Source organism: Mirounga leonina, unplaced genomic scaffold (genome assembly GCF_011800145.1).
Source record: "Mirounga leonina isolate KUSES-001 unplaced genomic scaffold, KU_Mleo_1.0 Mir_53, whole genome shotgun sequence".
Classification (NCBI taxonomy): Eukaryota; Metazoa; Chordata; class Mammalia; order Carnivora; family Phocidae; genus Mirounga; species Mirounga leonina.
In genome coordinates, this window is record NW_023270807.1 from 80,316,474 (window position 1) to 80,328,912 (window position 12,439).

A 12,439-nucleotide genomic window follows, 5' to 3' on the forward strand; every position below is an offset into this window, starting at 1 on the left:
ACTTTTAAAATATAGCTAGTTACGGAAAAGAAAGGTTAGCTACTTTAACATATGCAAATGTTACAGGATGCTCCATGAGTCCCTCTGACATCTTAGGAAGTTTTGATGTAAAGTTAAATTTTATTACTATGTAAACAGTAGTAAAGTAGTACTTACTACTAGTTTGGAAATCCCAGGGCACATACATAATGGCCAATTTTGTAGAGTCAGTAGACTTTCCACATGATGTCTATTGTTTAGTAGAGAGTAAAGAAAACTATTAAAATATCAAATAAGACCAAATTTGTAGGAGGGTAAGGTGGGAAGCATTTTTATTCAAAAGAACCATAAAAAAAATAAAGGAGGAATAAAAGAAGAGCCATTCACCAATTCTTTTTTAAAGATTTTTTATTTTTCATTTATTTTTAAGTAATCTCTACATCCAGTGTGAGGCTTGAACTCACAACCCCAAGATCAAGAATCACATGCTCCATACCAACTGACCCAGCCAGGCGCCCCCTCCCCAAATCTACCCCCCAGCTGCTTAGAGCAGAAGAAAATGACTGATCATATAGCTTTTCTTATCTTGTCCGTGACCCCTCTCCATTTTTGTTCTTTAGTGCAAGTTTCATTAAGTTATTTTTGTAAATTATTTCCAGGTAGGACAACAACCCAGGAATAGGTTTTGTGGAAAGGTTTTTCCTTTTAAAAATTGGGGTTGGTTATAGGGTAAGAACTACTGTGGGGATTGATAACTTTTAAGCCAAAAGTGTTACATATTTTAGCTAAATGTTTCAGATTACTTGATGAGTTCAGCTATTCAAAAAACGATTAAAAACAAATACTAGTGTAGCCTTCAAAGTAATTCTGGCATTTAACTTTTATAAAGGTTAATCATTGGAGTTTTACACATTGTATTTTTTTAAAACTATTTATTAAATTTTCCTTTCCTAGCAATAGCCTCTTTATTTGCAGGCCCACCCCAAACTGTTCCTACAAGATCTTTTTCAGTCTGTAATGCTTCCTCTAAACAAAGCTCTTTGCCTGAAGAAACAGATCTTTTCAAAGCTCTAATTACTTCCGGTGGCCCTCTGATAAACTGCTTTAGCCACTCTTGTGCCTCTCCCAGACATGCAGTTTCATCTGAAGACTGCAAGACCTCTTCAACCATTCCTATGTTTAAAGCTTTTTTTGAATCCAGTTTGAGGGCCCCACTTAACACTTTGAGAGCCTGCCTACTGCCAATGATTTCAACTAGTCGGGCAGCACCGCCCCAGCTTGGTATTATACCCATCTCTTTGTGGACAAATCTGATCTCACTTTCTGCAGTCATTAATCTGCAAAAGAGAAAAGAAAAAACTTCATCTTAACTAAGTATATGTGCTTTAGTCATAAAGTACTACTCATTATCTAATCTGAAATCTCCATAGATCTTTATAGGTAGATTTGTTACATTAAAACCTGAAAGTTCAAAGAATCTGGCTAAGTATACAATTCAGTTTACTACACAGTCCTTAATATTTGCCTTTGAAAACAATATCAGCATTTTTATTGTGCTTGTTTATCCTTTGCTTTGGCAAATAAGAATTTAGTTTTTATTTTATGTTTATTTCTAGAAGCCCAAATTATCTTTCTAAAGTGAGTAGTGGCCTAATTAGAAAATCTGGATTGAGTGGAAATACGGGAGTAGGAAATGTTAGGGTCATACTGTAGGAAAAAAAAAAAATGCATAATAAAGTTAAAGTCAATAGTTGTCAGGAAAAAATTGGTTCTTAACCCAGCATCTATACAGTCTTCAAGCAAGTATTTACTAAGCTCTACCTATGCCAGCTTGTCTAGGTGTGGGACTACAGGAATGACCAAAATAAAACCCTGAGCTCAGTTGACATTCCTGATAGGAGAAAAAGACACTGAACAATATAGGACCAGTGGTGAGAAGTGCTATAGAAAAAAGGGGGGGGGGTGCCTGGGTGGCTCAGTCGTTAAGCGTCTGCCTTCGGCTCAGGTCATGATCCCAGGGTCCTGGGATCGAGTCCCACATCGGGCTCCCTGCTCGGCAGGAAGCCTGCTTCTCCCTCTCCCACTCCCCCTGCTTGTGTTCCCTCTCTCGCTGTCTCTGTCAAATAAATAAATAAAATCTTTAAAAAAAAAAAAAAGAAAAGGGGCGCCTGGGTGGCTCAGTTGGTTAAGCGACTGCCTTCGGCTCAGGTCATGATCCTGGAGTCCCGGGATCGAGTCCCGCATCGGGCTCCCTGCTCTGCAGGGAGTCTGCTCCTCCCTCTGACCCTCGCCCCTCTCATGTGCTCTCTCTCTCATTCTCTCTCTCAAATAAATAAATAAATAAATAATCTTTAAAAAAAAAAAAAGAAAATGGGGCAAGGGACTAGAGAATGAGGAGATGTGTGTTGGGGGTATTAACTAATGTTAACTAGTCCTCAGAACAAGCATATGAGGAGGTATAATTCGCCATTTTACAGAGGGAAACTGAAGCCACAGAGACTAAATCGCTCACTCAAGGCCATGCCACTATGGCAGAGCCAGAACTTAAACCCAGGAAGGTTAGCTTCTTATGCGTGCTCCCCTCACGGTACACCTAACAGCGAGACTAGGACGGAAACTGGGATGCCATTAAGAAAGCGGACAGTGGCGTGGGTTGGACTAACAATAATGATTGCCTATAGCAGGGATGCATTTTTCCAAAGCAAGGTTTTTATGAGTAGGGTGATTAAGAAGCAAAGTGGAACAAGAAAGGGGAGTGTTAACATAAATCAGTGGACATAGTAAAAGGCTTCACATTTGCCAGTTAAATATCCATTACACCATTAACAGAATGCACAAAGCTATCCTGTGTAGGAAATACTGCCTATGAATTTTATTTTGACTGCATGAGCTTTCACTGTTAAAACCTCTAATTTGGAACAAAGGTCATGTCTGCATTTTAATTTTTTTAAGAAAAAATGTAGCTGTCAAACTACTCACTGTGCAAAAGAAGGCCTTATGTTAGTTCTGCTTTCCAAAGTGTAAATGCTCAGCTGCAGGTGTTTTGGTTCTATTAGCACCAAGAACAACAGACTCTTAGTCTTTGACTCTTTAATCAGGAAAAATATTCCAGTAAATTCTCACAAAAGCCTATTTATTAACCCACTGGGAAAGAGAACTTTCTCTTCACAGCTGTGAACTCCTACAAGGGAAAATCTGCCTCAATTATGAACAATTGCTTTTAGAGGCAAATAGCCATGAAAACAGTAGTTTTCAATAAATTTAAGTGGGAAGGAAGAAAGAACAAATCTCCTAAGAATCGAATCTAGCCCAAAATTGTGAGAGGAGTACTGCCTTGTTATAACAAACAGAAAACAATGTCAAAAATTAAAGTGGAATAGAAATTACAGGAATGTCCAATAGTCTTGGAGATAGGAATACCGTTAATACTGAAAACAATTCTGTAAAACTTTTCACAGCATAAATTGAGTGTGTCACAGTCCTAAATTATATCCTAGAATTGACAGCTGATGTTGGCTCAGAGCTATGCCTACAACACAGAAAAGGATATGTCAGAAATACATTCACTTAGAATCTGCTGAACATTTAAAAGCTGGTTAACGCCCAAGATGTGGGGACAGTGTAGATGAGCTTATGACAACAAAAGTTATTATCTATGTAAGCACACTGATACTTGGAATTCTCTGCTTCTAGAGAAGAATATTTCTATACCATGTATTTTTTTTCCTCTGCCATATTTTACAAGGTCAAGTATGCTTTTTGGAATCATCTTTTACAACTCTAACAAATCTTGAGGAAATCTTTGTAAAAACTACCTGTTGTGATCAAACTCTGACATCCATTTTTTACATATCATCCCTAGGGTGTGTTTGTGTACTGATACACATTTAATATACATTAGCAAATACTACCGAAAAATTAATGACAAAAGAACACAAGGTAGTTTACTCTAACAATGAGAGAAATATGGAACATTCAGATGGTAACCTTTCACAAAACTCTATTAATCTAAAAATTAAAATTTAAATATAAAATTTTAAATGTTGATAACCATAATCTACAAAGAAAATGTCCAATATCCAAAAATAGAAACAGCTTCCTGATAGACCTTCCAGGATTACACACTAATTACTTCTAGAATTTAGATGCAAGTGTACCACCTGTAATGTAATTTATTGCAAGTGATTATACAGAAAACTGGAAGACCTAAATCTTAAAATTCTGAAGATTTAACAGCAAACTCAATTTATAAAATATTAAACTCCCTTATTTTGACAAGTAAAAGAATTACAAGTATCTTCTCCTTATCAGTGTAATTATTATTGGCAATGTTTGAAATCTGTGACACCTTGGTAGAGATGAGGGGGATGAGGAAATTAATCAAATATTGATACACTCCTCATTACTGTGTGGATGCAACAGTAAACTACCCGTAGTAAGAGAAAGTATCACCTTCGACAGGTGTTGCAAAGTCAGTGATGATACCTCAAAGGACTGTTCGGTGTGCTAGTACTTTCTAATAAGTTAGCTATAAGTTGCAGGTCTTTGAACAAATGTATTCAAGAAAAACTTTTTAAAGATTTTAAATATTAGAGCATGCTCATGCAAGCGGGGGGAGGGGCAGAGGGAGAGAGAGAGAGAGAGAATCTCAAGCGGACTCCCTGATGAGCGTGGAGCCTGAGGCCGGACTTGATCTTACAACCTGGGGATCATGACCTGAGCCGAAACCAAGAGTCGGACCCTCAACCGACTGAGCCACTGAGGCGCCCCCGAGAAAAACAATTTTAAAACAATTATCATGTTTTGCTTAAAAAGGAAATATTTTAGTAAAAGTTAGAAAAGGTTTTTTGGGGTGGCTCAGTCGTTAGGCGTCTGTCTGCCTTCGGCTCAGGTCATGATCCCAGGGTCCTGGGATCGAGCCCCGCATCGGGCTCCCTGCTTGGCGGGAAGCCTGCTTCTCCCTCTCCCACTCCCCCTGCTTGTGTTCCCTCTCTCACTGTGTCTCTCTCTCTCAAAATCTTAAAAAAAAAAAAAAAAACAGGTTTTTAAAATTTTTTATTTTTAAGTAAAAGTACTTTTAGTGAACTCGGTTAATAAAGAATTGAGAAACCAATAATTATGTCGGGAGACATATTGTAAATAAGACAGACTTGAACCGGACTGCCTGGCTCTGCCGCTGGACTGGCTGCGCACCACACCCAGGAAAACACAGCAAAGAAAAAGACACACGGTATAAAGTGGATGAGGAAGATTCAAATACTTAACGTCCCTGGGCTTCAGTATGCTTGTTTATAAAATAGATGTAATAGCACTACAAAATAGATGTAATAGTATAGCACCACAGAACTATGAATATTAAATGAGTTAAAATACGAAAGGTGCTTAGAATATATTTGCCACAATTTGTTTAAGTAGAAGGAATCTTAGAGGGTTGCATCTGTGTATGTTTAAGAAAAAAAAGTCTGTGATCTCTGCCTCAGCCACATCCACAGTAGAGCACAGTATTATACTTTTATTCGGAATATGAAAGTTGTATACATTTTGTAGCCTCACAGTGCCTGACACGCATTAAACTATGTATACTAGCTTGTATGAAGTTGGTTGCATTGATAGGTGGGTCACTACAAGTAACAGTGGTGTTTCTGCTAGACAAGTAGCATAAACAAAAGATCCCAAGTTGATTTAAAAAAAAAAATAGACATATATCTAAGATTAACTTAAGGAATATTGTGTAATATAAGTACAAGCATAAATATTTTTAAATTTTAAAGAAAGCATTCATGTTACAAATTAAGTAATACACTGTCATAAACCTAAAGTTTGGAATCATTGATTTAAATAAATTTTAGTCTACGGCCAGAAACTGCTAGTCCTTTTACAGTACATGTTAAGAGCCAAAGATGACAAGACGACAAAACAAATTGTGGTGACATGAGGAAATACGTTATATAAAAAGTATATAATTAGCAAGAGCACCTCTGATCACAAACAATGCTTTTAAATCATGCTCGAACATCAGCACTGACTTGTTTGCACATGTACTTTCCTGGCACCTTCTCCCTGCTTTCTACCTGACATCGCACCCCACGACAAATTATGAAAAAGAGAAGGCAAGAACCGACAGATTCTCTCCATAACCTCCCCATAATCTACTCTGAGAGTAGATTTCCTATTCTTAAGTGATTGGCCTCATGAGGCTCCATTTATTCTATACAGAGACTGCCCGAGTAAGGAAGTAGATGGTTGAATGAGTGAACTTTTGTATTCGTGTATGGAAGGGGGTGATGGTAGAATGAGGGAAGAGCAGATGGGAAAATGTTTTGGGATATCAACTCTGATTTTAATATTCAGTTAGTAAGTCTGCTCAGAGGTGAATTTTCTTGATATTAGAGGATCTAAAGTAAGAATTTCCACATAATATGGTGGTAACTGCAAAACAAGCCAACATAGGCAATGTGATTGCTTTCCTGAGGTGGACATCTCATATTCAGAGAACAGGCACTACCATATCAGAAATGAAATTTGCTTTTTAATTACTCTGAGATCTGGGATGTGTGTGTGTGTGTCTATGTGTGTGCACACACAAGCATGCACATTTGTCTGTGCGAGTGTATGTTTTATATATAGATAGTCTGCATTTTATTTATAAATAAAGTTCATATTTTAAGAAAAGGGCTACCGACAGTAGCTCCCTTGGGATAAGCATGCTTACAGCTCCCTTTCTTTGCAATATACCTTGGACTAATGGGTAGCAGCTGGAAACGCTAATACCTGGGGCTAAAGGTTATTATTTAGATTCAGGAAAACAGGGTTAAAGAATGGAAACAAATTAGACAGGCAGGCTCTAAATTGCATAGTTGAGAATTTTATTTCATATGGCTGATGGGAGGAATAAAAATGTGTTTTTCACCCTGTGTATAAAGAGCTAAATCCTTGATCTTCCAAAGAAAAACAGGAAAAGAAAATGCAAACAATTCACACACACACACACACACACACACACCCCAATGAACATGAAAATTTATACGTTACCAAAAACCTTAAAAATACAAATTAAAATTTAATTTTTGGTTATCAAAATTAGAAAAGCGGCTTTAAAAGATTATACTCATTAAAAGACAGGATGCTATCAAATAGATACCCATCTACTGCTGGTATATATAAAGTGGCAGAATCTTTCCTGAAGGATAACTTGGCATTATGTATGAAAAACTTTGAACATTTTCATATCCTTTGATTAAGTACTTGAACTACTTACAAGATTTATTCTAAAGAAATAATCGGAAATGTAGTAAAGTCTTATATAAGGTAGTTATCACAGCATTAATCGTAATAGAGAAAAACTGGAAACAACCAAAGGAGGATACTTTAGTACATCCATACTGATGGAATATTTTATGCTTATTAAATTCATGTTTTCCAGTATATTTAAATATACTGCAAGACTGCTTTCCTTTCTGGGATCTCTAGAGATCAATCCACTTCCAAACTTTTTCAGATTGTTGCCAGAATTAAGTTCCATGCGATTTTACAACTGAGGTCCCTGTTTCTGTGCTGGCTTTCAACTGGGGGGTTGTTATCTTCTAAAGGCCACCTGCATTCCTTAGTTTGAGGTCCCTTTCTCCATCCTGGAAGCCTCACGCCTCTAATCTCTCTCACTTCCCATTCTGCCTCATGTCTTTATTTCTTAAAGGCTCATGGGATTAGATTGGGTCCACCCAGATAATCCAGGCTGATCTCCCCGTTTTCAACTTCAGAACCTTAATTACACTGGCAAGGTCCCTTTTGCCAAAAGTTAATACAGTTGACCCTTGAACAACATGGGCGTTAGGGGCACTGACCCCATGCATAGGGGGTTCCCCCCAACATAGTCGATTAACACATATTTTGTATATATTATATACTATATTTTTACAAAAAAGTAAGCTAGAGACAAGAAAATATTTAGAAAACCGTAAGGAAGAGTAAGTACATTTACAGTACTGTAAAAAATCTGGGGTAAGTAGACCCATGTAGTATAAACCTGTGCTGTTCCAGGGTCAACTTATAACAAGTTCTGAGGAAGAACAGAATGTGAGCAGACGTCTTTGGGGGGCCATTGTTCTGTCTACCAGATCACCTAAAAGCACAATGGAAGTACCTCGGCTTGATTTTCCTTTCATTCCACTGTGCTGTCAATTTTCCTGCACTACAGCAGCCAGCTCCCCCTACCACCATCACCCCTTTCACCTTTCACCTTCTAGTAACTCCTGGCTAACTACTCAAGGATTCTTTTTGTTCTATTGTTTTAGTTGTTAGTAAGTAAAGACTTCATGGGGAAAACAATCTCCATTAGGAAGAAAAAATGAGTATTTGCTGGAACGATAGCATTATTACTCTTAGGTGAATGTTAAAAGCACTCTTAACACCTGTTGAGGAATCCAGATTTCGTTAAGTGTAGACCCTAAACCTGCCTAGTTCCAGAACCCCAAGCAAGACAGAATATAAAGGCATGACTGGTCCCTTGCTGTGCTGTTACTTTTAAGAATAACACGGGTATAGAAATCTAATTAAGGCCTGACTGAATGTGAAAAAAGGTATGTATCATAGTTGGTGGAATTAATGTATTCTGCTAAGAACTTTCCTAATTACAAAATATTTCAAATACACAGAAAATAACATACTCACATACCCACTACCCAGATTTTACAAATGTTAATATTTTGCCACATTTATTTCTGAACTCTATTCTCATCCCTTTTCCTTCCCTTCCTGACTTCTTTCTCTCTCCAGTGACAGCTAATATCCTGAAGTTAGTGAGAATCATTTCCATGCATGATTTAACTTTTAATAAATATTCTATAATCAAATAGTAACCTTCTGCATGAAGTAATAATATTTCAGTTTTATGTCCAGTATCACAAAAGACAGTGTACCCTGACTGCCAACACTGGTCTTAAATTGTTCAATATTTGGCAGGTAATTTCTATATTGAAAATGAATTCATCAGACTATCATAGTATGATGACATGAACCATTAAGATAATTCAATTAACCCTATCTACTCTGATTTATCACTTCCACTGTTGAAGGACCTTTAGGGTTATTTCCTGTTTTTGGCTATTATGAATGGTGCCACTATGAACATTCTAGGACCTGTTTGTAGATGAACATCTGTATGCATTTCTATTGGATTTATACTATATTAGGGTTTTTTTTAATTAATTAAATTCAATTTAGTTAACATATAATGTGTTATTAGTTTCAGGGGTAGAATTTAGTGATTCATCTGTTGCATATAACACTCAGTGTGCATTACATCAAGTGCTCTCAATGCCCATCACCCAATTACCCCAAATTACCCAATCTGCATACACCCCTCCCCTTTAGCAACCCTCAGTTTTTTTCCTAGAGCTAAGAGTCTATTATAATTTGCCTCCCTCTTTGTTTTTATCTTATTTTATTTTTCCTTCCCTTCCCCTATGTTCATCTGTTTTGTTTCTTAAATTCCACACATGAGTGAAATCATATGGTATTTGTCTTTCTTGGACTGACTTATTTTGCTTAGCATAATATCCTCTAGTTCCATCCACGTCATTGCAAATGGCAAGATTTCATTCTTTTTGATGGTTTGGTAATATTCCATTATATATATGATATATATATGAGATATATATATATATGTATATACATACACACACATATACATACCACCTCCCACATCTTCTTTATCCATTCATCTGTCGATGGACATCCGGGCTCTTTCCATATTTTGGCTATTGTGGACATTACTCCTCTAAACACTGGGGTGCATCTGCCCCTTCAAATCACTTTGTGTATCCCTTGGAGAAATACCAAGTAATACAATTGCTGGGTCGCAGGGTAGTTCTACTTTTAACATTTTGAGGAACCTCCATAATGTTTTCTAGAGTGGCTGCACAGCTTGCATTCCCACCAACAGTGCAAGAGAAGGTTTCCCTTTCTCTGCAACCTCACTAACACCTGTTGTTTCCTGACTTGTTAATTTTAGCCATTATGACTGTCGTGAGATGGTATCTCATTGTGGTTTTGATTTGTATTTCCCCGATGCCAAGTGATGTGGAGCATTTTTTCATATGTCTGTTGGCCAGTTGGATGTCTTCTTTGCAGAAATGTCTGTTCATGTCTTCTGCCCATTTCTTGACTGGATTTTTTGGTTTTTGGGTGTGGGGTTTGATAAGTTCTTTATAGATCTTGGATACTAGCCCTTTAACTAATGTGTCATTTGCAAATATCTTCTCCCATTCCTTATAGTTTTATTGTTTCCTTTGCTGTGCAAAAGCTTTTTATCCTGATGAAGTCCCAATAGTTCATTTTTGCTTTTGTTTCCCTTACCTTTGGAGACGTGTCTAGCAAGAAGTTGCTGCAGCTGAGGTCAAAGAGGTTGCTGTCTGTGTTCTCCTCAAGGATTTTGATGGATTCCTGTCTCACATTTAGGTCTTTCATCCATTTTGAATTTATTTTTGTGTATGGTCTAAGAAAGTGGTCCAGTTTCATTCTTCTGCATGTGGCTGTCCAATTTTCCCAATACCATTTGTTGAAGAGACTGTCCTTTTCCCATTGGATATCCTTTCCTGCTTTTCAAAGATTAGTTAACCATAGAGCTGAGGGTCCATTTCTGGGTTCTCTATTCTGTTCCATTGATCTATGTGTCTGTTTTTGTGCCGGTACGATACTGTCTTGATGAATACAGTCTGAAGTCCAGAACTGTGATGCCTCCTGCTTTCTATTACAGTTTTTTGTAGGTTACAAGGTCCAACAAAAGACTCACTAGTTTAAAATCAAGATTTCAGTAGGGCTGCATTCCTTTCTGGAGGCTCCAGGGGAGAGTCCATTTCCCTACCTTTTCCAGTTTCTAAAGCCTGACCACAATTCTTGGCCCATGGCCACACTCCTCCATCTTCAAAGCCTGCACTGATGGGTTACATTCTTCTCATACTCATCAATTCTGATCTTGCTTCTATCACTAACCCTCCTTTTCTGACTCTGAACTTTTCAGTGTCCCTTTATAGCATTTTAGGACCCTTGTGCTTACACTGGGTCTACCCACCAGGATAATCCCCCTGTTCTAAAGTCAGCTGAGTAGCAACCTTACATCCATATGCAACCTAATTCCCCCTTGCCATATAACGTAACATGTTCACAGGTTCTAGGGCTTGGAAGGCCATTTTCTGTCAACCACAGACACATAGGAATAGAATTACTGTGTCTTAGGGTATGTGACATTCTACGTTAGTAGATACTGGGCATTTTCCACTGTACCAACTTACACGCCCATTAGTACTTTCTGAAAGCTGCAGTTGCTTCACATCCTTGCTAAAACTTGATATATTCTATCTTTTTCATCTTAGCTTTTCTTGTGGGAGTGTAATAAAAAGGTGTGATTTTAATTCCCATTTCCTTAATGGCTAATGAAATTCAGTGCTTTTTAACTTTTTTTTTTGGCCATTCAGATATCCTCTGAAAAGTTAGAGTTTTCTGCCCCTTTATTTTAACTGGGTTGTCTGTCTTATCACTTTGAAGGAGTTCTTTATATATTCTAACTATGTCTTTCGTCGGATATAAATATTGAGATAATCTTCTCTCCCTCTGCAAGTTGAATTTTCATTCTTTTAGTTATGTTTTTGATAGAAGTTATTAATGTTAATATAGTCTAATTTATCAATCTTTTTCTTTATGGTTAGTGATTATTGTGTCCTGTTTTAGAAATCTTTGACTATTTTAAGACCACAAAGATATTCTCCTGTTTTCTTTCAGACAGCTTCACTGTTTTACCTTTCACTTTTATATCTGCAATTCATCTTGAATGGATTTTACACATTTACATACACTTACTAAAGAGCCCATTCTTTCCTAATGCACTAACAGTGTCACATTTGTCTTAGATTAAATAACCATATATTTTGGATCTGTTTCTGAACTCTACTGGTCAGTTTTTCTACCCTTGTATGTATAAAAAGCATCTGTTTAAATTAGTTTTATAACAGGTTTGCTATCTGGTAGTATAAGCCTTCTAACTTTGTTCTTTGTGACCTCCTTAGTTCTTGGTACTCTGCATTTCCATATGAATTTTGAGACTGTTCACACACACACACACACACACACACACACCCCAACTTGCTGTGATTTTCATTGGCACTACCTTGACTCTGGATTATTCTGGGGGAGAGGTCAATCTTTACAATATTGAGTCTTTTATTCCATGGACATGGTATATTTCTATTTCACCATTTACTTAGGCATTCTTTAATTTCTCTCAGTATTGTTTTCCAGCTTTCAATGTAAAATTCTGACATGCCTTTTGATTTGTTCCTAGGTGTTAGGTTTTTTTTTTCCGAATGCTACTCTGAATGGTATTGTTTTTTAAATTTTGTTATTTATTTGTTTGCTGCTGGCATATAGAAATGCTATTGTCTTTTATTAACCTCGCAGCCAGCAAACT

At 37.1% G+C, this 12,439-nt stretch overlaps 1 protein-coding gene across 3 annotated transcripts in view; it reads right to left on the reverse strand.

Moving 5' to 3' along the window:
* Positions 1 to 605: 605 nt before the first annotated feature.
* The window catches only part of ECHDC1 (ethylmalonyl-CoA decarboxylase 1), a 55,063-nt gene continuing 43,229 nt past the window's right edge, over positions 606 to 12,439 (reverse strand). For all 3 annotated transcript variants that reach the window (XM_034990572.1, XM_034990573.1, XM_034990574.1), the window contains exon 6: positions 606 to 1,316. In XM_034990572.1, coding sequence (XP_034846463.1) covers positions 908 to 1,316 — 409 coding nt within the window. In that variant the 3' untranslated portion in view covers positions 606 to 907. The remainder of the gene's footprint in view (positions 1,317 to 12,439) is intronic.